At 51.4% G+C, this 22,838-nt stretch overlaps 1 protein-coding gene across 2 annotated transcripts in view; it reads right to left on the reverse strand.

Annotated features, from left to right (window-relative positions):
* The window catches only part of SNX9 (sorting nexin 9), an 82,194-nt gene that overhangs the window by 29,268 nt on the left and 30,088 nt on the right, over positions 1-22,838 (reverse strand). The window contains exons 1-6 of one of the 2 annotated variants that reach the window (XM_045294414.1): positions 19,312-19,398; positions 14,376-14,450; positions 12,886-13,011; positions 6,923-7,015; positions 1,851-2,025; positions 19-163 (exon numbers count right to left, since the gene is read on the reverse strand). In XM_045294414.1, coding sequence (XP_045150349.1) covers positions 19-163; positions 1,851-2,025; positions 6,923-7,015; positions 12,886-13,011; positions 14,376-14,450; positions 19,312-19,389 — 692 coding nt within the window. In that variant the 5' untranslated portion in view covers positions 19,390-19,398. Of the gene's footprint in view, positions 1-18; positions 164-1,850; positions 2,026-6,922; positions 7,016-12,885; positions 13,012-14,375; positions 14,451-19,311; positions 19,399-22,838 lie in introns of those variants that run through there. The other variant, XM_045294415.1, reaches the window with a different exon arrangement.

Genomic DNA, 22,838 nt, shown 5'->3' on the forward strand with positions numbered 1-22,838 from the left:
CTCCAGTCTCAAACGCACTTGTTCAGCGGCAGCTTCATGGACGAGGTCCCCGGCCGGCCTCGCTGAGCAGCCCCTGCCTCGGTGGACTCTGGGTCCTTGAAGTAAGGTGACGCCGACTTGGGGTCATCCCAGTCCTCATCCCACTCGTCCTCATCGCCAGTGGCTAGAGCAGAGACAGACAGACAGACAGACAGACAGAATAAAACTCAAGTTCCTATTCTCTTGGCCATAACAACCCATTTGGGCTAAGGGCCTGTTTAGAAAGAAGACCGGGAAAGGCCAGAGTGGCAGTCAGAGCAGAGGCTCGAGGAGAGGCCCAGAGGAGAGGCCGGAGGAGAGGACCACGGCAGAGGCCGGAGGAGAGGCCAGAGGAGAGGACCACGGCAGAGGCTGGAAGCAAACAGTTTGTGTTTGGGGTTCTTGCTTTGGCCTTTCAGTTCTCAGTGTGTCAGGCAAATGACCCAATGATCTCTCTAGGGCTCAGCTTGCCCACATCTCAGGATGGCTGTGAAGATTAAGTAGTAAAACCTACCCGAGGCCTGGTGAACTGGAGGGTCAGCAAAATGTGTTTCCTTGTGTTCTGGAAGAATCAGTCAAGGTAAAATCGCTGGAAGACCAATGGCCAAAGCTTTGTGACTGTCAGCAGGCGAGCTAGGCTCTTTGCACATGAAGAAGGAACAGGAGGCCAGTGAAGACCGGACTGGGCTCGGAAACAAGCCCCAGGGCCAACAGAGACAAGCAGACGAAGACAACCCTCAGAGGACAGTAGGGGTGTGCTGACCTACTGAGCCTCAGACACCCACCTACAAGCAGAATCCATCCCTCTTCAGCCAACTGGCCCAGGAGGACAAGATGGATAACAGGTGACTGCACAGGAGGTGTGACCCCAGAACAGGTGAGAGATGGGCGGTGGGGAGGAAGGTGGAGGGAGAGAAGCATCAGCAGCTCTTGTGGCTCTGTCCCCTTCCCTCCTCCTGCTACCGCCCCTGCCGCCTGTCTCCCCCTCGGAGGGGCTGGAGGGCTCATGACCATGGGGCAGCACAGACACAAAGGCTGCCACCCTGGAGGAGCAGCTGAGACAGGAAGCTCAGGGTCAGGAGGGCCTGGGCCACCGACGAAAAGCCACTGCTTAGTCTTTGTGTCTGCTGCCTGACCCTGGGGCCCGTGGCCCTTTGCCCTGTCAGCACGCAATGTGCTGACAGAGGTGGCAGGATGCAGGGAGAGGTGGCAAGCCATGGCAGAGCTCTCTGCTCAGCGGCCTCCCCTTCTGCTGGCCCCGCTTTTCCCCGAGAGCCAAACAGGAAATGATAACACTGCTCGTTTATAAGTGAGGATTCATTTTCCACCTGTCTAATGCCTCCTCTGATGCGAGGTTGCCAAGCAAAGGTGGGCGACGGCGGCATCAGCCCAGGAAGGAAGTCCGGGAGGCAGGGAGGCAGGGAAAGGCGGAGTGTCGGAGGCAGCGGGATGAGGGTGCTAGCTTGTGGGGCTGGCCGTTCATGCAGAAACAAAGGGCACTGGGAACCTTCCCCGTTCACAGTCACACGTTAAAGAAACAAATGTCTAGCTCGTTCTGTGAGCCTGGGCTCCAGGGAGCTGAGCTCACTCTCTCTCTCTGGGGATGGCAGCAGTGCACCAGCGGGCGGGGCTGGTCCTTCCCACAGTTCTTTATGGGGGAGCAGGCCCCTGCAGGTGAGGGGGCATGGGAGAGCCTGGACTGGGGGCACAGTGCACAGCTACCTGCATCTGGATCGAGAAAAACAGGTGTGCTTCTCTGGGGCAATAGCGGTGGATTGGTTTTTAGCCAGAGCACCCACCTGCCCAACCTCCCCTGGCCCCGCCCCTTGCACCTGGTCCTTGGTAGGCCTGGGGGTGGCCGAAGGCAGAGTCCCAATTATTGGAGGAGTTCCTCTGGGCGGCAGCAGCACCTTCGGGCTTGGCTGCCCAGCCATCGGAGTTCTCCCAGTTCCCGGATTTGGATGCGCTCCAGGCAGACCAGGGGTCGCTGCCCCCACTGACCTGTGTCTTCAGGGAGAGAGGAGAAAGAGCACTTGTAAGTCCCAGGAACGTTTAATACAATAGCGCCACAGAGGGATCACCGGGGCTGTATGTCCGACCATCTTGAGTTTTAATGGTAGACTCGCCAACACATAGGGCAACGGCAGCTGCATCTCCTGCAGTGACCTTGGTGTACCAGGACAGAGCCGTGCTCCCCGGCTTTTCAGACGTGGATCGCCAGGCCTTTCTTCCGAGTGCCCGAGGGGATACGACTCCCAACCCCTCAGTCAGTGCGGCCGAGTGCTAAGCACTGTGTGCCGCCTGGACACTCAGCAGCTTGATGAGATTAATGAGCATACACGGACATACTTGCTCAGGAAGCTTCAACACCGTCACAAGGAAGTGACTAGGCACAAGGCCCCCTCACTGTCCTCCCTCCCTCCCTCCCTCGCTCCTTCCTTCCTTCCTTCCTTCCCAGAAGGCGCTGGCTCTCCTCACCATTCTCACTGAGGGCAGGTTTTCACACTTGCACCCTGTCCTTCCTGCTTTACAATCAGTCCACACAATGACATTACATGTGTAGCTCTGGGACTTACGTTTCACCCAGTGCAGCTGCTTTATACCATTCCATTGTATTTTTAACTAGGCTGTAGTTTTGCTTTGAAAAAGTAATACATCCACAGTAAAAATAATAATTAATGGAATCAAAGGTTCCATATTTAAATATGTAAATATTTTATATATACCGATAGGTAAATAGATCTATGTATACATATTTATAGGTTAAGTATTAAAGTAGCAGACGGATATTGGGCCTCTACTCAAGTACTCTCTCAATGCAAGAACACTTTGTTCTAATAACCTGGCATTCCATGATGCTCAGCTTCCTGACAGGATTGCTGAAGACAAAATAGGTTGAAGAAAGCTCATGGTTTCTGGCTATCAAAAGATATAGCGTCTGGGCTCTTAAAGGCTTGAAGGTAAACAAGGGGCCATCTAACTGAGAAGCAACAAAGCCCACATGGAAGAAACACACCAGCCTGTGTGATCATGAGGTGTCGATGGGATCAGGTATCAGGCATCAAAGACTCAGAACAAAAAATCTACCAATGTGAATGAGGGGGAGTGCAGAGTGGAGACCCAAAGCCCCTCTGTAGGCAATTGGATATCCCCTTACAGAAGGGTCGCAGGGAGGAGACGACTCAGTCAGGGTATAGTATGGCACCAATGGAACATATAACTTCCTCTAGTTCTTTAATGATTCCCCCCCACCTCCACTGTCATGACCCCAATGCTACTTTACAAACCCGGCTAGACCAGAGCATGTACACAGGTACAGATAAGAGCTGGGAACACAGGGACTCCAGGACAGATAAACCCCTCAGGACCAATATTGAGAGTAGTAAAACCAGGAGGAGAAGGGGAAGGTGGGGGGAGAAAGGGGGAATCAATCACAATGATCTACATATAACCCCCTCCCAAGAGATGGACAACAGAAAAGTGAGTGAAGGGAGACATTGGTCAGTGTAAGACGTGGAAAAAAATTATAAATTATCAAGGGTTCATGATGGAGGGAGGAGGGAAAATGAGAAGCTGATACCAAGGGCTCAAGTAGAAAGAAAATGTTTTGAAAATGATGATGGCAACAAATGTACAGATGTGCTTGACACAATGGATGGATGGATGGTGACAAGAGTTGTACGAGCCCCCAATAAAGTGATTTTAAAAAAAAGAAAAATACACACAGTAAAAAATAATAATAAATGGAATCAGAGGTTAACCGTGTAAAAAAATATACATGCCTAAGACTCCAAGACCCCAGCCATGCTCTCAAAGACCACTGCCCTTCACACATCCCTCCCTGGCCCAGAGACCCCGGTTCTTAAGCAGGTCAGCGGCCCCGACGGTACTTTCTGGGCCGTAGTTATCTTGTGGAAACGCTCTCCACGACACAGCACACGGACATGAAATACATCCGCACCTTCCCCAGCCCCTGGGATGCGCGCTCAGCTCACTCTGCTGACAGCTCTGCAACGCGTTCCCTTGTGTGCCCTCCCTTCCCCTGCCCCACAGACCAAGCCCCAGAAGTCAAAGCACTCGCTCGGCTGGGGGGCTGCGGGCACAGGGGGTAGACTCCGCCGCTGAGCCTCAGGGCCTTCCTTCACCACTTGGCTCTTGTTGCTTTGTGTTTATTTTCTGTCTTCTGTCAATAGGGCAGCTATACTCCCGAATGACTATTTAAAGATGGCTCTCATCGTTCCCGAGTACGAGGGAGGAGGCTGCAGAAAGTCTGGTGATATCCAATGATCTCTTCATCCCATCTGCCCACAAGTTTTTGGAAGTCCCTTTACAGCATCATGGTTCCAGTTATAAAATAACACGGAGGGACAAGGGATGTGTGGCTTGTGATCTGATTCAACAGCTGTACCTGGGTCACCCCTGTCAGGTCCTGCTTGTGTCCGGGCCCTGAGGCACCCACCTCTTGAGGTTTTTGTTAGCTGGCTGATCTGTCTGGAACTGACCTTAAGAGATCCCCTAGAGACCCAGCCGGAGTCTTTCTGGTCTTCAGTCTGTGGCCCAAGCACCATTTAACCAATGACCCAGGTTTCCCCTTTATCGTACATGGCCTATCAATCCAGGCCTCTTTCTGGACTCATCGAAGCTTTGACTCAGTATGACTTTCAGTCTTGGAATAGCTGGTTTTCAAACGTGTTGTATTTTCATAGGAATCACCTTAAATTTACAAATAAACTCAAGGGAAATTCACAGCACCCCACACCCATTTACAATATCGAATCTATGTATCTAAGAATATGGATTAGTAAGTTTTCCTTTTTATTCATGTCTTCTTCATATTAAAATAAATAAGTAAATAATTGATGGTGGTAAAATCAGAGCAAGAAATGTGCAAAAACCCACTTGAGATAGTTAAGGTTTATTGTGCCAACCTGGCCAATAAACAAGTGGGATTAACTGAAGGGCGGAGAGATAAATGGCTCGGTGAGCCTCGCCTTTTTAGTTCTCAGGTCTCTTTCTTTCTGATGGTCACAGGGTGTAGCTGCCTTAGTCAGTTCCCTGCTTCAGCTGGCAAGGCTCACTTCCTGCAAGACATCCCTGATGATAAGCCACATAGACCTACCCCATGTAACCCTGGGTACCGGAGCAGCTGTGTGGAGACCCCTGCCAGCACAGATGTTTACACGTTCACTGATTCGACTTTCCTCCTGCAGTTGGCATCATTGCATGCGTTTTATGAAATTGAGGAGGATTTTGTAGATCAGTGTCAGACATATGGGCTAATGTTGGACTTATGGGCTTGGACAGCACTGGGTTGGGATGCTTTCTTAATGTATACTTAGCCTTTATATAAAATTCTCTCTTATACATATGAGTTTCTGTGGATTTGTTTCCCTAGTTTACCCAGATGAACACACCACTCAAACTGCCCACCATTCCCCGGCAATGGCTGGCAGACAACCATCTCCAAGTGCGTGCTACCCCAATGGGAGTAAGATGTCAGCCCAGTGTCCCCGACACCTTTAGGGAAGAAAATGCAGATGCTGGCGTATCTAGTCCAAGTTCCCTGTGAACAGCAGTGAGCACTCCGTCCGAGTGATGGTGTGCTTCTCACTCACAGCTGACGGAGTGGCACAGGGTGGGCACGCCTCTGCTGACGGCCTGACAAACAGCAGGATCCCTCCGTGTCTCTTGAAGGGCGCTTTATACAGGGGTGTATTCTGTGCCCTCTGGCCTCTGAGGCTTTATTTCTAGGCCACAAACTTCAGAGAGTAGGAACGTCCTGAGACACTGAGGTGACAGGAGCACACACAGGCCAGTCACCTGTTTCGCAGAGGTCCGCCCAGAGAGGGGCCTGGACCGGTTCCCGCTGTCCAGCTATGGGATCCAGGCCAGGCAGCTGACCTCAGACAGTTTTCTAGGAGCAGGCTAAGCCATCTGCCAAGAGCAAGCCGGCGACAACACCAGACCATACCTGTGGGTACCTGCCATCTCACAGACCAAAGGCGACAGGAGAAGACGGGCCTCAAACCCACTTATGAAACTGCAGGAATGAATCCCTTGGGGATGGCAGCTGCCTGGGTTTGAATCCCAGCGTCACCACCAGCTGGCTGTGAGAACTAGGTCCGCGGGCCTCCACACCGCTGCGATGGGTGCACTGACCTTACCCTCCTCCTGGGGGCCGATGGGGAAACACACTCTGGAGCAGCTAGCTGCCTGCTGACACAGATGGAGCAGAGCAGAGAAACATGCAGGCGGGCAGCCGGGGCCTGGGATGCGAGCAGGTTTGTGCTCCACGGAGGTCAGGCACACTCCAGTGCCAGGTCCACAGCTAATGAAGACAATGCCAACAGGTACTTCCGAGAGTTCCGGGTCTAACCAAAGACCTGTCTTCCTCAGATACTCGGAGGAAAGAGGAAGGCGGGAGAAAGGTTTCCTGGATAAAGTCCAATGGCAGCTCCTAGGGTCCTCACGACACGTGGTCTTTGTGCTAAGCCTTGGCATCGTGGCTCCCCCGCTGACTAAGCCCTGCAGTAACAAGCCGTCGACCAGGAGCTGGCTCACTGACCCTGTGGCCTTGGGCCTTCTTCTCTGCAGACTCTCTGCAGAGTCCCACCTGCTCTGTTCCCTGGCAAAGGGAGTGTTTCCACCGCTCTCTGCTTCCTCTCTTTCCCACCGAGCACCGCCTCCTGCTCAGCTTGTCCCACTCACCGCTGCTCCCAGGAAAGCCTCAGACCCCCCTGTGCAGGGCAAAAGTTTACTAGGCCTCAGTGGAAGCTCCCCTGAAGGGGCCTCCGATTCTTGACTAGCCCACGCTCGCGTGCCCAGGACACCTGCCGCTGCCCGAGCCTGGAAAAGAAGGACTGTGTGGGGTCTATTTCCTGTGGCGTTCAAGTTTGGGTTTTACCTTATTGATGGGAGAAGGAGGAGAAGGAGAGGCTGAAGAGGGTGGTGACTGGCTGAGACTTTCAACACAGCCAAGGTGAGCCCAAGCATCCACCTTGAAACAGAAGAGAAAGAGCAGACACCAGCTTTTAACTAACAGAGAGTGCGTTCACGGCAGGGCTAACGTTCACCAGGCCACTCCAGCATGCCCCTCACGCGCACACACCACATGCACATGCACCTTGCCCACGTGCTCCAGGTCCGCAATGTCACGACACAAGTCACGCAGGTCGGTGTGAGCGGCTCAGCATAGGCCAGCGGGAAAAGACTCGGGACAAAGGGCGGCCAAGCCTTTGAACCTTGTGCTTTCAGAGTTACGAGCTGCCCCAGGCACACGAGTCCCTCCAAGGCCAACTCCCAGAGCAGGTGCCTGCTGGCTATGAGCCCACAAGTTATCGCAGAAGGCCAACACAACCCCTTGGTGACCAGACTGTAGCTGGTGGAGGAGGCCAGCTGTGGCCTCGATGTCCAGGTCCCCACCGCCCAGTCGGGATGCTGTTACTCTCAATGTTTGCATTCCGTTTTCCAGCCGAAAACACACTGGGTTTCGGGAAGCATTCCTAGATGAAGCAGACAGTCGAGGTGGCTGGGAACTCATTTCCTCGTTCGCTGCAGCTGCACGATTGACAGACTACCTGAGAGGGCTTTCAAGCTAGTGACTACGGAGGATGGACAGCAAGACCAGAGAAGGGGGCATGACGACAAAGTGACAGCCACCCCATTTATATTCTGCAGACTTCCCAGGCCCTGATCAGGGGATGCTGCCCGGAGAGAGCGCAGGCGGCACACCACAGTGGGCAGTGGGACAGCGTGGGCTAAGTTAGCCGGAAGTTCTGTTGGGCAGTCTAGCTTAGGGGCTGAGCCATCCATTACGCATGCCCAGAGGTCTGAGCTACCCAACAAGGAGTGGTACACTGCGCATGCTCAGAGGTTCAGGTTTCCGGCCAGGAAGGGGAGGTACACCTGGGTGGGTGCTGCACCTGGATTGGCCCACCTAGGCCAGGTGAATTCAATTCAGCCAATGGGGTCGACCAGGGTCATCCACCACGCCTCCGCAGAACTGGAAAGGCAGGAGCCCGGAGCCTTGTGACTTTCCGAGCAGCTTCTAGGACGGCTGCTGCTCGTGAGGAGCCCTGCCGGACGCCTGTGTAAACCTGAACCTTCTTCTCTCATAGAACTCCCTTGGATCACAAACCAGGCTTCGGCGTGAATTCTGTCTCACCGGAGCCAAGGACCGAGGTATAGCTCTACCCCGAGAGATCTAACAGTTCTCATCTCCCCACCTCGACAGCCGCAGTGCAAGGTTACTCTAAAGCAGCAGCGCTCCTTGCCGACACAGGCAAGTGCTGAAGGGTTGGCTGGGGTTTACCATCTTGCTGGGGTTTGCCTTTTTTATTTTTGGTCCAAGTTCCTTAGCCTTGGACTAAGGTCTCAGGGGGAGGGGCTGCTTGGAGCCAGTCCCCTCTGCCTGCCTCAGAGCTCCACTCCTCCCCACGCCGGACACAGGGGCCAGGGAGCAGGAGAGGAATCCAGCCCTGCTCATAGTGAGCGAGTCTGGGCGAATGATGTCTTTCCCTCTGTGTGGATGCCTCTCCATATTAATTTGTTAGTTTATTTTCTCCCCCATTCCCGCCTCCCTGGAGGCCTGCTGGCAGCATGGGCACGAGCTGGGCTGCTAGCTGTGAGGTCCACAGCTGGGAACCACCAGCCGCTCCACAGGAGCAAGACTGGGCTTCGACTCCCGTGAAGAGTGGGTCTGGGACACTCATGGGGCAGTTCTACCCTGTCCTACAGGGTGGCTCGGAGTTAGCACTGACTTGTTGGCGGGGAGTGTGGTTTCTTGGTGTCCTCCCTCCTCCCTGGCCTCCCACGTACCACACTCGGGGAAAGCAGAGCAGCAAAAAGCAACTTCCCACCTCTGATGGCAGGTTCCACAAATGCGCCGTGACCTCACCCGCCCCGTTTCCCAGTGCCGTCACCCAGTAGGCGAGCAGGGCCCAGAAGGACTAAGGCTCCTGCACAGACCATGGGAATGACAACTTGGGAAGAGAGGCTGGCCGAAGCCAGGGAGATGGGCAGCAGACATCAGATTTCCCATGACCACCTGGGTCAGCTTTCCAAGGGTGACCCAGCTTTGCGAGCCCATGAAACCAAGTGCCACTTCATTCAAGTGGCTGCCCTTCGCCTACCACCAAGACAAGACCCAGGAGGGCAACGGGCACAACAAAGCTCACACGATGCCGCAGAGTGGTCACAGCCACCACTTCCCATCTGGGTCCTTGGGCCATCTAGTGGGAAGTCTTCGGGTGAGAGGGGCTAGTCCCAGGCCCACGAGCCCGGAGGAGAGGTCGCCATGCGGACTGTGTCACCGGGTCTAAGGACGACCCTAACAACTGTCTGGATGCTAAAGTTACATGACCCTCAGAAGAACACACAAATCTCTCTCGGAAGAAGCTCAGCCAGAATGCTCCTCAGAAGCAAGGACTCGCCTCACGTACTTTGGAGATGTGATCAGGAGAGAGGCAGTCCGTGGAGGATGTCATGCTGGGTGAAGCAGAAGGGCAGTGAGAAAGCAGAAGACTCTGGACCTGAAGGCCGGACACAGGGGCTCCCCACAGCAGGGCGGGGGGAACAGCGCCAGGACAGGAGTGCATGGGGCGGCGAGGAGTCAGCGCACGGTACAACCCATGTCTCCTGCTTGGAAGGGAGCAGGGGAGAGGGACAGGAAGGAACCTGTTAGGAGGAAGTTTAGGGGCCAGACTCTTCGAGTAGTCCCTGCACAACAACGATGATGGAAAATTACTGTTTTGTGAAGGTAGAGGGTAAAAAAAATCCCCTCAAATTCACCTGCATGACTGAGAAACCACAATCTTTACCTGCCCTCACTCGCTATTTAACCAGGTGGCAACCATGGGCGGAAGTGGGACTAGACAGCGATCAACAGGGGCTTCCGACACCCAAGAAAACGGCAGTGTTTCTGACAAAGATGTAATTCTCTTTCCCAAAAAAGACCCATCGGAGGTATATGATTCCCATATGTAAAGAGTCTAGCTCTTTCAACTTAAATGCAAGAATAAGTGTAAAACTCCCTGCCTTGTTCTTTGTAGTTCTTCCTCAGCACACGCACTCCCACCTCCAGACTTCAGGAGTCTGCAGAACTTGTACATTTTCTCAAACGCGGGATGAGATCCCAAGACAGGCTGGACCCATCTGTGGCCCCAAACACCCACCCTTCTGGCTGGGCACTGATTACCAAAAAGGCCAACTGATTCACATTCGGAGCCCACGGATACCAATTCCAGGGTGCCTGGGGTCTTTCTCCTCCTTCCCCGGTCCAGTTGTGGTGAGGCGCCGTCCCCACAGAAGGGAGCCCCACCGGTCCTGCGGCCTCCGCACCCTTGTTCTGGCGTCTGGGCCATGGCTGCAGCTCTGGGTCGGTCCATCCATCGCGGGCCTTGCTCTCCTTTACAGAGGATGACTCCTTCCCCAGGGACTGGCCTCTCTTCCACAGTATGTGAGGTGACATCTTGCCACCTTTGCTAACCCTAAATCCTTACTTCTAAACCCTAAACCCTACAGTAAAATAAAAATTAATTTTGCTTTGGGATAAATGGATAACTCTTACATTCGTTTTCAGTTTCTTTCTTTTGATGGCTTAAAGTCTACACATAAGTCACTTTACCTATCAAGCCAGAAGATGCCACGACAACTGGCTGTTCGCCTCCAGAAAGACTCAGACAGGAAGCTCCTGTGATGCGGCCTCTTGGTGCACACGCTGGCATGGGCCTTGGGGAAAACAGTGCCGACTGGCTCTTGATCAGAGCAGCTCCCAGATGAAAAGATGCTTTACTTTTTGTCATTTTTTTCCATTTGGACGAAAGAGCAATAAACAGCCACCAAAGTCCTACACAGTAAGTCTCACTCCTGTGTATTCTGAAAGGCTCCGTGACGGACAAAGGGTTGTGGACGGCAAAGACTGGGGCTAAACCAGGCCTAAAAAGCTGGGATCGGCGAAACCAAACCAAAAACCAGACTCACAGCCGTTAAGTTGATTCTGACTCTTTGTAGCTGTAAACAACTTTCCTTCAAAAGCTTTGTTGCTGAGTAAAAAGGAAACCTATGGCCGTTGACTGGAGCCTACCTAGCACGTCAGGACAAAGCTGGGCCACACTGCAGAATCAGAGAGACAGACCTCAGGTTGGAGAAGTCTTTAGACCAATGCTGAGAGCTCCAATGACTTGCTTTTTCCGTTTTCCAACCACTTGGGGTCTGCTGGCTCGCCTCCTAGGCTACTAACGAGCCCCGGGAACAGCCTGCAGCCATTTCTGTGCATGACATGTAAAACTGGGGCCGTGATAAGTCAGAATTGACTGGTACCCTCATGCTAGTCTGTTTGGAATTTTCTCAGACCCAACATACCAGAGCCCCAGATGGCTGTTAAAACCACTTTTACTCTATTTAAATTTAATTTAAACGCTCAAATTAATTACGGTCAGGCTGCCTATTTTCTGTTTAGGTCAGTTTCTGTCCACTCTTTTTCCTTTAGAGGATTTGTTTATATATTTAATGTTAAAGTTCAACTTTTAAAATAAAAAATTGGTTAGATTAACTTCCAAATAACCTGGAAGGAAAAGATTGAGGCTTATGCAAATTAGTTTCTATTTTCACATTTACGAAGGGGCTTTAAAATGTTTGTGGACAAATGGACTTAAACGATACTGGAATTTTCCCACAGACTTTTGGAAACTCCTCATGCATCTAGACATTTACTTTACAGAGAGCTGTGTCAGCCCACTGGCTGAAGACGGACCCTGAACTAAAACCAGGTGGGAATTTCTATCTTTTGTTTCTTTCACTTATTACAGTCAACTCATTGCGCTATTGCTAGATGTTGCCTTGCACTTAATGCAGGTTCATTTCACTGAGTAAAACCCAGCCAATCTCACATCTTCCAGTGACATTATCATGGAGCCCTGGTGAGCCAAGGGTTCGGAGTTGGGTTGCTAACAGCAAGGTCAGCAGTTCAAAACTACCAGTAGCTCTGTGGGAGGAAGATGAGGCTTTCTACTCCTGTAATAAGGTACAGTCTGAGAAACCCACAGGGGCAGGTCTATCCTGTCCTATGGGATAAAAAGAAGCATCCTGTAAGCACAAAATTCTATGTGACAGGATTATTATATTTAAGATCATTTAAAACCGTCACGTAACTGAAGAATATCAAGAATTGCTCTGCTCTGAAGCCCGTTCATCTCTAAAGAGGCAGGTGAGTCACAAGACTGGGCCCCACCTCCTCAATCTTAGATTGTGTGCCTCTCCTGCCTCTCAGTGTTCTTCTCCAAACCGACTCACTCTGGACTATTGTTGAGCAATAACTGAACTGAGAGCGTTCACTGAAGCTAGAATTTTCACACTCTTAAGATGAATCAAAAAAGTAAAAGTAGTGTATTTTCCTCCAGTGACCCCACGGTCCCAGGTTCTCCTGAAGCAGCGATATCACAGCAGCAAGTAGTGAGTGCCCCCAGTCTGCTGGTCACTCCTGACCTGGGAGGTGAGGGGACAGCAGCTCTGAGTGTTAGATAATGTACCCAAGGCAGAGAGTACGCCTCCCTGTCCTAATGACAGCTCAGCACTAGGACCGCCCCCCCTCCCCTGGAAGGGTGTTCACCACCCTGAGTCCAGGACATGCCAAAATTTGAGAAGCAATGCTGGATGAAGACCCCGCCTCTTCTCAACTTAGAAAGCAGGCTTCAGGCGGCAGTGTTAGCAGGTGGGTGTTCTAGGTTAATATCTAACAGAGTATCACACGAAATCTGAGTAGGTCCTTGGCTTATGCCTTTGGAGGAGGATGCGAGCTGTACGGCGCCACAGGCATTCACAAGAGCCCTGCAAGGCCGGCCACACCAGCGGCCACCGAGAGGGACATACCTGGTTGTTACTGTTGGCAGCGGACGAATTGGCTTGTGCTGCATTTGTGGATAGGGAATCAAAGAAGGCCTGGTCTGCCATGGAATTTCCACAGGAAAATGGGTCTTTCCCATCAGAGGGTAACATCTGAATATGGAAAGAAGCCACAAGTGTTTGCATTCATTAGGGCTCTTTCTGACTCTTGAGTCTCTGAGGGTAAGCCACAGCTATTAAGGGTCCGTATCCTTAAAGGATAAGCATCCCCCCAAAAGAAGTGGTTCTCAACCTTCCTAATGCTGCAACCCTTTCATACAGTACCTCATGTTGTGGTGCACCCCTACCATAAAATTATTTTCGTTGCTACTTCATCACTGTAATCTTGCTAGTTATGAATTGGGTGACCCTTGTGAAAGGGTCATTCAACCCCCAAAGGGGTCGTGACCCACAGGTTGAGAACCACTGCCACAAAGCATCATTAACCCCCTAAGACTGGCACACAGATCTCATGCCAGGAGCAAACGAGCCCCTCAGGTTCCTCCCATCCCATCCACGCTGAGAAGACTCATCACATGGCACACAGAGTAACTCGGGGTGTGAGCATGGAGTGGCGTTTGGGGGCTGGGGCCCTCAGATGCCATAAGATGGGCACACATTTCCCAGAAGGCCTCCAGATCTCATCAGGTCCCTCTGGAGTTCAAGACTCCCCATCCTTCACTCTCAGCGGACACTCAGCAGACACAGGTCGTCCCTGTCTGCAGTGGTGCCAGAGTAACACCCTCCCCCAGCACATTTTTCTCTCCCAGGGAAGGAGCCACAGGCCCCCGTGTTCCAGGCATCCATCTGGGGTGGCTTACCTACAGCCAGCCAGCAGGGGGCGCCGTGAGGTCCACCGGCTGAGTGGGCGTGCCCCCAGACAGGGCCTGCTCAGGCACCACGCCTGCAATACTGTCCTTGACATCTACCACGTCTGGGAGTCACCCAGGGGCAACCGGATAAACTCTGTGTGTACACGTGAGCGTGCTCTCCTTTCTCATCTTCTCTGGCCTCTACTTGGCCAAGGTGCCCCCATAAGGGAGGCAGACCTGGTCGAGTGACAGCAGCTCATTAAGGTGCCGCCTGTCCGTGGGGATGCAAGAGGGCACTGAGTAGCCGGCCCTGAATTAGCCCAGGTCGCAGAAAGCTGCTTTGGGGAATCAGCGATCCCACAGGAAGCAGGGCAGTGAGCGGGAGGAGAACATGCAGGCGGGAATCCAAGGAGAGCGGCCCTCTGTCTGTTTACAAAGACGGGAAGCTGCCGGGCCTGGAAGGACCTTCATACAGGCGCCCTTTGGAGCTTGGGTCCACAGGTCCTATGTTTTCTTCGTTCCGCTCCAGGAAGCTTTCCAACAGTCTATGGCACTGGTATTTATCATGTTTATGAGGAAAATGGCTTATCTATTTTTTCAAGGTCCCACTGTTCAGCTGGCTGACAGGGGTGCGGTTCCGGAGGACGGAGGGGGTGGGGCTCTTACCTCGACGTAGTCTGTGGGAACGAGCCCTTGCTCTCCTTTGCTGTTTCTGCCCTCCAGCCATCCTCCACCAACGTTCTGAAAAAGACACCACACGTGACACGTGAGAGCTGGACCTGCCGGCACACAGTGTGCCTTGGGAACTGGGGCACATGCGAGAGCAACGAGCATTCAGCTATTGATTAGCACACGTTCCCCTTAACTGCAGAAAATGATCATCTGAAAACAGGAAAACCTCGACCTGTCGACCTGCGATGAAAGCTGGCACGAGAGCCTCTGACAGGGGTTCTCAAGCTTCCTCATGCCGCGACCCTTTCATACAGCTCCTCATGTGGTGCGGACCCCAACCATAACATTATTTCCATCGCTACTTCATCACTGTCATTTTGCTACTGTGATGAATCGGGCGACCCCTGTGAAAGGGTCGTTTGACCCCCAAAGGGGTCGAGGACCCACAGGTTGAGAACCCTGCTCTAACAAGATGGCCACCCTTTTGTCATTTCTCCTCTGGAGCTCATTACATAAGGGAGAGACTCCAGCCTCCAGGTCCCTCTGGCCCCGCGTGAGGCTGACACAGAGTAGCGTGCCTGGGTCACCTGCCCTCAGGACTCTGCCCACTTCAGGAAACTCCCTGGAGCCCTTGGCTCCCGGGCAGGGGAGCTGCTAGAGGGTGAGGGGCACAAGGCCCAGCTCCCTCCACCCTAGCTAAAGTCAGCTAACCCCCAGGATGCCTGCCAGACTTAAGAGGGATGTCACCTGACACCCTTCAAGCCCCAATGGCTGCGGGGTATCAGCAGGGACACCCAGGGCTTGGATGCCAGAGCAGAAACCTGAGGTCACGTGCAGTCGCTCCCTGAACTCACAGAGGAGCTTTGGGCCCCTGTTGGGCAGTGAATTCTGACTGACCCCACACTCCTGGGTGCCTCTGGGGCGACACGGATAAACTCAGGGGTAAAGAACTTTCTACATGAGAATGACGAGGGCAATGAATGCACAGATGTGCTTTACACAATGGATGTGTGTATGGATTATGATAAGAGTCGTATGAGCCCCCAATAAAACGATTTAAAAAAAAGAACCTATAGATTATAGGGTCAAATAAATAAATAAATAAATAAATATGATAGACTTAAGAAGGAAAAAAAAAAGAACTTTCTACCACATTCCCCCTGTCCAGCCCATTCTCTCAGCCCAAACAGTCTCTCTTCCATTTCTAATCTACACCCTTGGTTGAGTAATTAGTGGAATCTGATGACTACGTTCTTTTACAAGATAATTTACAGCCACAACTGTTAAATGTTGATCTTAATAATAACTTGAAGACATTTACCATTAAATTTGGGTGGGGGAGATTCCATCCAAAGTATTTCCTAGAATTTATTAAATCACGAAATTTAAAATAAGTTCTCATGAGAAAATTTAAATAAGACAATTTTTTTTCTCTTTCCTAAGATTAAAAGTGTAATTTATATACTTACCTGTAGACATATCAAAAGCCAACCCTCTATTGTCAAGCGAGTCTGGCACTGTAAGAGCAGAGTAGAACTGCTCTGGGGGTTTCTGGCAGTTTTCACGGTAGCACCCGGCCCCATCTTTCTCCCCTGGAGCAGCTGGGGTCTCCTTGTTAGCTGAGTGCTAAATCACTCCGCCACCAGAGCTCCAGAATGGCCAGGGGTTGACGCTGCCTGACCCTGGACAATGGGGACAAAGGTGCTCCTTAATCTACTGTCTCTAGTATGTATTCTTCACTTTACAGGAAAGCATGTGTGTGCCACCTCTCTCTCTCTCTCTCTCCACACATACTGCACAATGGGGAGGAGACTGAAGAGGGGAGGGTCCCCAGATGAGCTGGGAGGCTGGCACAGGCAGGTCCTGGGAGCCCAGGTGGCAGAGGTATCTGTGGAGGCCTTAGCTCTTTCTGGAGGAGACACCGTCTCAGACAAGGAAGCACCTTTTTCTTTTGTGGAGAGAGAGAGAGAGAGAGATAGGGTTGGGTGGTAAATGGATAATTTAATGCCACTAGGTAAGGGGGCGGGGGACTGGGGGTGGACACACAAAAGCCCACAGTGTGTGTGTGTGTGTGTGTGTGTGTGTGTGTGTGTGTGTGTGTGTGTGTGAAGGGAAACAACAAGACCAAGTGAAGGGCACAAAACCCCATGCCTGCCTGTCAATCAGCTTGGTCTGCAGGGGATGGAGGGGAGGGGGGCATGAGAACCCACATTGTGTGTGTGTGTGTGAGAGTGTGTGTCTGCCCTGACAGCCTGCAGGCAGAGCAGGCCACGAGCACCATACTGTGTGCCTGTCTGTCAGGTCGGCCTGCTTGGTCTGCAGGGCAAGAGCTGGCTGGAGGAGCGTGGTACGGGAGGGGGGGGCAGTGAAAAAGAGGAAGATCCTCAAGGAGAGGGATTGACACCGTGGCTGCCACAATGGGCTCACAACTAAGAAGAGCTGGGAGGGTGGCGCAGGGCCAGGCAGCGGATCTTTCTGCGGTGGTTAAGGTTGCTATGGGATGGAGCCGACGGCACTGAACAGCAGCACCGCGTCAGAAACCCTCAGGAGGAAAGCAGGCTGTAGACGACTCTGGGAAGCACGGTGCATGGGGGTGGGGCAGAGGTGCCTGCTGCTGCAGTACAACATGCAGTGTTCCAGCGACGAACAACGGGGATGGTCACAAACAGACAGCGCGGCAACATGCACAAGTCCAGAGGGCTCTCCAAGGGGGCCCTGGCCGAGAGCAGGGCCATCAACGGCACGGTGCAGGCGGGCAGTCACAGTGTAACCAATGGTCTGAGAGTGAGCTCTCGGTGCCTCCCAGTGCTCCTCCCCCACTTACAGAATCCTGGGGGGAATAAGGGGACGTAGCTGCTTAACGCTCCCATTTCTGCGGGCTCACTTTACTTACACTCGTGCCCCAATTTTCACCCACTTAAGTGCAGCAGAGCCTTAAGGAGGGCTCTGATACAGCTACCCATGGGAAAGGTGACCGACATAAGTCTGTACCGTGGGCTTAGATAACCTAAAGATAACTATTACACTCGTCTCTGAGTTTCCTGGTCACAAAGACTGGGAAAGAGAAACAAAGAAATTCAAAAGTCTCAGAAGACGGTGTGTCACGAAAGGAAAAGATCCCACGGTGCTTCTCACGGGACTGGGACACTCAGAGGACATGAGCAGGGAGACATCCACATAGAGGGATGTGGGCGTGCACCTGTGCAGATGTGCACACACACACAAACACACAAGGCCTACGTTTGAGGGAGTGCCTGAGTGTGTGGCTCACTACACACACGGAGACACACGTGTAAAAAGGTAAAATGTTTGCTGCAGGAAGGGGCTTCAAAAAGTTCATGGAAAGATTCCTTTATCTTTTCCTTCGATTTTTCTACAAACTTTTGAAAGCCCCCTCATACACACACAGTCATTTCTCATTTGAACAAAGCTGACACAAGAACTTGGAATTCAGCCAAGAGCACTTCAGTGGAAGATTAGCAAAAGCACTCCGAGTGTGCAGCCTCCCGGGGCGCTAATCTGAGGAGACAGTGACCCAACCCCCTAGGCGCAGCCAATCAGCACTGGGCTCGTTTCCGAGGAGATGAGGGGCAGGGCGCTCTGCTCCCTAACAAGGGCGAGAGCTACATTTATAAAGCAATGAAGAAAAAGGTGTGAGAAACATATTGGAAAGTTATAAGCAGTTCGATTATGTGCTCAGCTATCTTTAGGAAGGGGCCCTAGTGGTGCAATGGGTTAAGCGCTAGGCTGATGAGAGGTTGGTGGTTCTCACCCAGCTGCAGCTTCCTGAGAGAAAGCTGAGACTGGACCATCAAGATGTGTCGCTTGACACATTCCCGACACGACTGCTGAAGAAAAATATGAACATAAGCAAAGGTGGTGAAGAAAGCTGATGGTGCCCGGCTATCAAAAGATATAGCATCTGGGGTCTTAAAGGCTTGAAGATAAACAAGCGGCCAACTAGCTCAGAAGCAACAAAGCCTACATGGAAGAAGCACACCAGCCTGTGTGACCACGAGGTGCAGAAGGGACCAGCTATCAGACATCAAAGAACCAAAAATATTGTAAAGGTGGATGAGTGCAGAGTGGAGACTCAAAGCCTATCGGTGGGCAACTGAACATCCCCTTACTGAAGGGTTGAGGGGAGGAGACAAGCCAATGGGGTGCAGGGTAGCAACAATGAAACAGATAACTTTCCTCTAGTTCTTAAATGCTGCCTCCCCGCCACTATCATGATCCCAATCCTACCTTACAAATCTGGCTAGACCAGAGGATGTACATTGGTACAGATAGCAACTGGAAACACAGGGAATCCAGGACAGATGACTCCTTCAGGAGCAGTGGTAAAAGGGGTGAGGCCTGGAGGGTGAGGGAATATGGGGTGGAAAGGGGGAACCGATTACAAGAATCTAGGTCTTGCCTCCTCCCTGGGGGAGGGACAGCAGAGAAGAGGGTGGGGGGCGACGTCGGACAGTGTAACTTATGACAAAACTATAATAAGTTGTGAATTAATATCAGTTGCTCATTAGGGGCTGAGGTGGAGGGCAAATGTTTTGAGAACGATGAGGGCAGCGAATGTACGTATGTGCTTGACACAATGGATGGATGTATGGATTATGATGAGAATTGTATGAGCCCCCAATAAAATAATTTTTTTTTAAATGTGCAGCTTGGACACCCGGTGGAGCTACGGGGCCACGCTGTGGGACAGCGTTGCGTCAAGAGCAGTGAGTTTGGTTTGTTGATATTTAGGAAACTTTATTCTTCTCTAAGTTTTTATCAATAGTGTCTTACTCTACCAGCAACATTGCCGAAGCAGCTCTACAGGCAGACACATTCCTGTGGGGGGCGCGTGCAACTTCTTGACAAAGTCAAAGCCCGAGGATGCGCCCACAGGTCCCCACTGACAAAAGCATGCCTATGCCGGTACCGGATTCGTTATGGTGATGATCTCTCCCTCGTTAACCGTCAGCTCGTTATTTCCAGGTTCAGCAGCGAAATCATACATAACCCGGGCCTGCGGGAAAGAGAAGACCGGAAGTTACTAATAAAAATCAGCAATGCAAACAAAACACACTCCAGCCGCTCCCAGGGACCATGTGGTATGTGTGCTGGTCTGACGAACTCCTTTGGAGAGAATGGGACCCATGTGACCAAGATGATTCATCAGCTCCCCCAGGGAAGAGGAGCAATAGGCCACCACCGCTCAGTCCTACAAATACAAAAACACCCGTCCTCTAAACGGGGTGGGGGTGTAAGGGGCAGCAGCAGGGTGGCCTTCCTGACAGAAGGGACAGAAGTGTGTTGTGTGGGTGCTGCTGAGCCAGGTCCGACTCACAGCAACCCTGTGTACGACAGAGGGAACACAACTGCTCTGATGTCTGAGCCCGTGGCTGCAGCCACGGTGCCACTCTATCTTGTTGAGGGCCTTCCTCGTTTTCGCTGACCCTCCTCTTTACCATGGGAGACTGCATCTCACATCCTTTGGACATGTGGCCAGAAGAGTGCAGTCCCTGGAGAAAGACACAGTGCTTGGTGAAGTAGAGGGGAAGCGGAAAAAGAGGAAGGGCCCCAAGGAGATGGAACGACACAGTGGCTGCAACAATGACAATCAGGCGCAGGAACAACTGTGAGGCCGGAGACGGACCGGCAGTGTTTTGTTCTGTTGTCGCGGGGTCGTTGCTTTGGGTCGGAACCAACTCAACAGCACCTAACACCACCACCTTTTTTTAAAAAACTAAGCACGATGTCCTTCTCCAGGGACTGATCTCTCCTGACAACATGTCCAAAGTATGTGGGATGAAGTCTTGCTATCCTTGCCTCTGACTTCTCCCAAGACAGATCCGTTTTCCCTTTGGCAGTCCGTGGCACAGTCCCTGACACACCTTTCAGCACCACAGCGACACGTAAGCCAGCACAGGACGACAAACTGGCAGACAGTGGTGGACGTAGAAATACACGGTCTATTCTGCAAATATTTTCAGTGATTTGTATACATACACACACACACACACACACACACACACACACACACACACACACAGAAGATACTTCAGGTCAATCCTGCTATAAGAACTCTCATCAACTCCGTATCCTTTAAGGCCTTGGGATAAACTGCCCCCTAACCCCAGATCAATTTTGATAATACCATCTAAACACAGAAACATAAGGTTTGGTTAGCAATGCATACTTTGTGCCACTAGGCTACCAAAACAGCTGTGATTTTCAAGTATTTTCCTTGAAGCACTGTCATGAATAGAATTGTGTGTGCAGCCCCCTCCCCCCCAATGTTTCACCTTGACTGGACCTGGTTGGGCAGTTATGTAATGTGAATTGCTATGATCAGTCAATCAGCTGTAAGGGGATTACGAGTGTATCACAACACAATCCTGGTAATCAGGGGAGTTTCCCTAAGGTGGGGCCTATATCACCTGTTATCTTACAAGAGATAAACAGAGAGAAGGCATCTGACTATCTGAGTGCATCCTTTGGACCCGGGAGCCCTGTGCTGAGAACCTCCTAGACTCAGGTGAAGATTGAGGCCAAGCCACAGGGAGACCTCCAAGGGCTTCCAGGCCCAAAGATGCGAATCTTCCCCCAGTGACAGGGTTCCTCCGGAGCTCAGCCTGGTTCTAACTTCTTGCCTCCTAAACTGTGAGAGAATAAATTTGTTTGTTAAAGTCACCCATTTGTGGTACAACAGCAGCACTAGATACCCAAGACAGGCATTAACCCAGAGAAGTGGGTTCTATGGGACATTTCTGTGTGTATGTAACACATGCACGTAATATTTTATAATGTTTAATAAGCGTATAATAGTATGTATGATTGAGGGCTTCAAAAATTTGTGGAAAAACTCCATTATCTTTTCATTCCATTTCCCACAAACTTCTTAAAGCCCCTTTGTATATTTTATTTCATTGCAAACTCAAAATAACTGTCATATAAACAGCCCTGGTGGCATTGTAGATTTTTCTGCTTCTGTAAAGACGGGCAGTAGTTCTGATTCTGTAAAGTCCTAGGTCAGTGGTTCTCAACCTCCCTAATGCTGCGACCCTTTCATACAGTTCCTCATGTTGTGGTGACCCCAACCATAAAATTATTTTCGTTCCTACTTCATAACTGTAATGTTGCTACTGTTTGAATCGGGCAACCTCTGTGAAAGGTTCGTTTGATCCCCAAAGGGGTTGCGACCCCCAGTTTGAGAACCGCTGTTCTTCAGGGTCGCTAAGTCAGAACTGACTTGATAGCAATGAGTTGTTTGAGTTTTTTTGGGGGGGAGGGGGGATATATTTTATTTCATTCCAAATTCTTAATACTTGTGTTTCATGGCTTGTCTCCTAGAAGTCGACCTTATAAACTGAGGAGCCGGTTACATGGTTTGTTTTAAATGCCCTGCTTACCCTAGAAGTCACATGCAAGGAGGACAGAGAGAGCAGCAGTCACTGAACAGATACTGACTGACCCCCACCAGGGGGCGGGGCGGGGCTGGCCTCACACTCCCTGCTGATGCCCAATCTGCCTTTCAGAAGGGTTCAGGATCCAGACCTGCTAACTGATCCTGAAATGCACCCGCACCAGAGGATGTAAGACAAGGCCGGCAGCAGACTGGGATTTGTAGGTTCCATACAGTGAGTGTGCAGTGTTCAATGCAAAACGCTTCAACTTGTCTACATGCTGGACATTTTGCATAATAAAATGGGGAGGGTGGGGGGAGCTGGGGGAGACAAAGGGCAGTCCGTTTTAATAGTGTGAATGTATTACCTGCTCAAAAACTAAAAGGAGGGGAGGGATAGACATGATTTATAAATGCAGAAGATTCAATATCTAGGAAAAAAGTAAATAACCTGTATTGAAGTTTTTCCTGAGAGGAGAAAACCCTGAATTGTTTGCAAAAATAGTCACAACACCCTTCCCTTCCTGTCTGAATGCACCTGTCACTGGGCCCTGCAGGCCATTTCCACCACTTGACTCTGGGCTTGTCCTGGTGTTGGCTCAGGAAACCATACAGGCTTGACCTCAGGCCTCGCCCTTTCTCGCTACTAGGAACACCTCTGCTGCCCTGGGACCCAGCCTGAGTGTGCCTCTGGTGGGGAGAGACTACTGAAAGAGACCCCAGACACCTGGCCCTATTAGGTGAGGACCCAACCCTGAGTTGCTATGGGTAGAGCTGTGTCTACTACAAAGGTACATTGAAGTCCTAACCCCTGGCACTGGTAAACTTGACCTTGTTTGGAACTTGAGAGTGAAGATGTTATCAGTGAGCCTGAGGTCATGCTGGGGTCGAGTTAGACCTGAACCAATCGGGTTGGTGGTTTTTTTGTTTGTTTTTTTAATCGTTTTATTAGGGGCTCATATGACTTATCACAATCCATACATCCATCAATTGTGTAAAGCACATTTGTACATTCATTGCCCTCATCATTCTCAAAGCATTTGCTCTCCACTTAAGCCCCT

The sequence above is a fragment of the Echinops telfairi genome, unplaced genomic scaffold, assembly GCF_000313985.2.
Source record: "Echinops telfairi isolate 266 unplaced genomic scaffold, ASM31398v2 ScPeMD7_3533;HRSCAF=4204_0, whole genome shotgun sequence".
In the NCBI taxonomy this organism is placed as follows: Eukaryota; Metazoa; Chordata; class Mammalia; order Afrosoricida; family Tenrecidae; genus Echinops; species Echinops telfairi.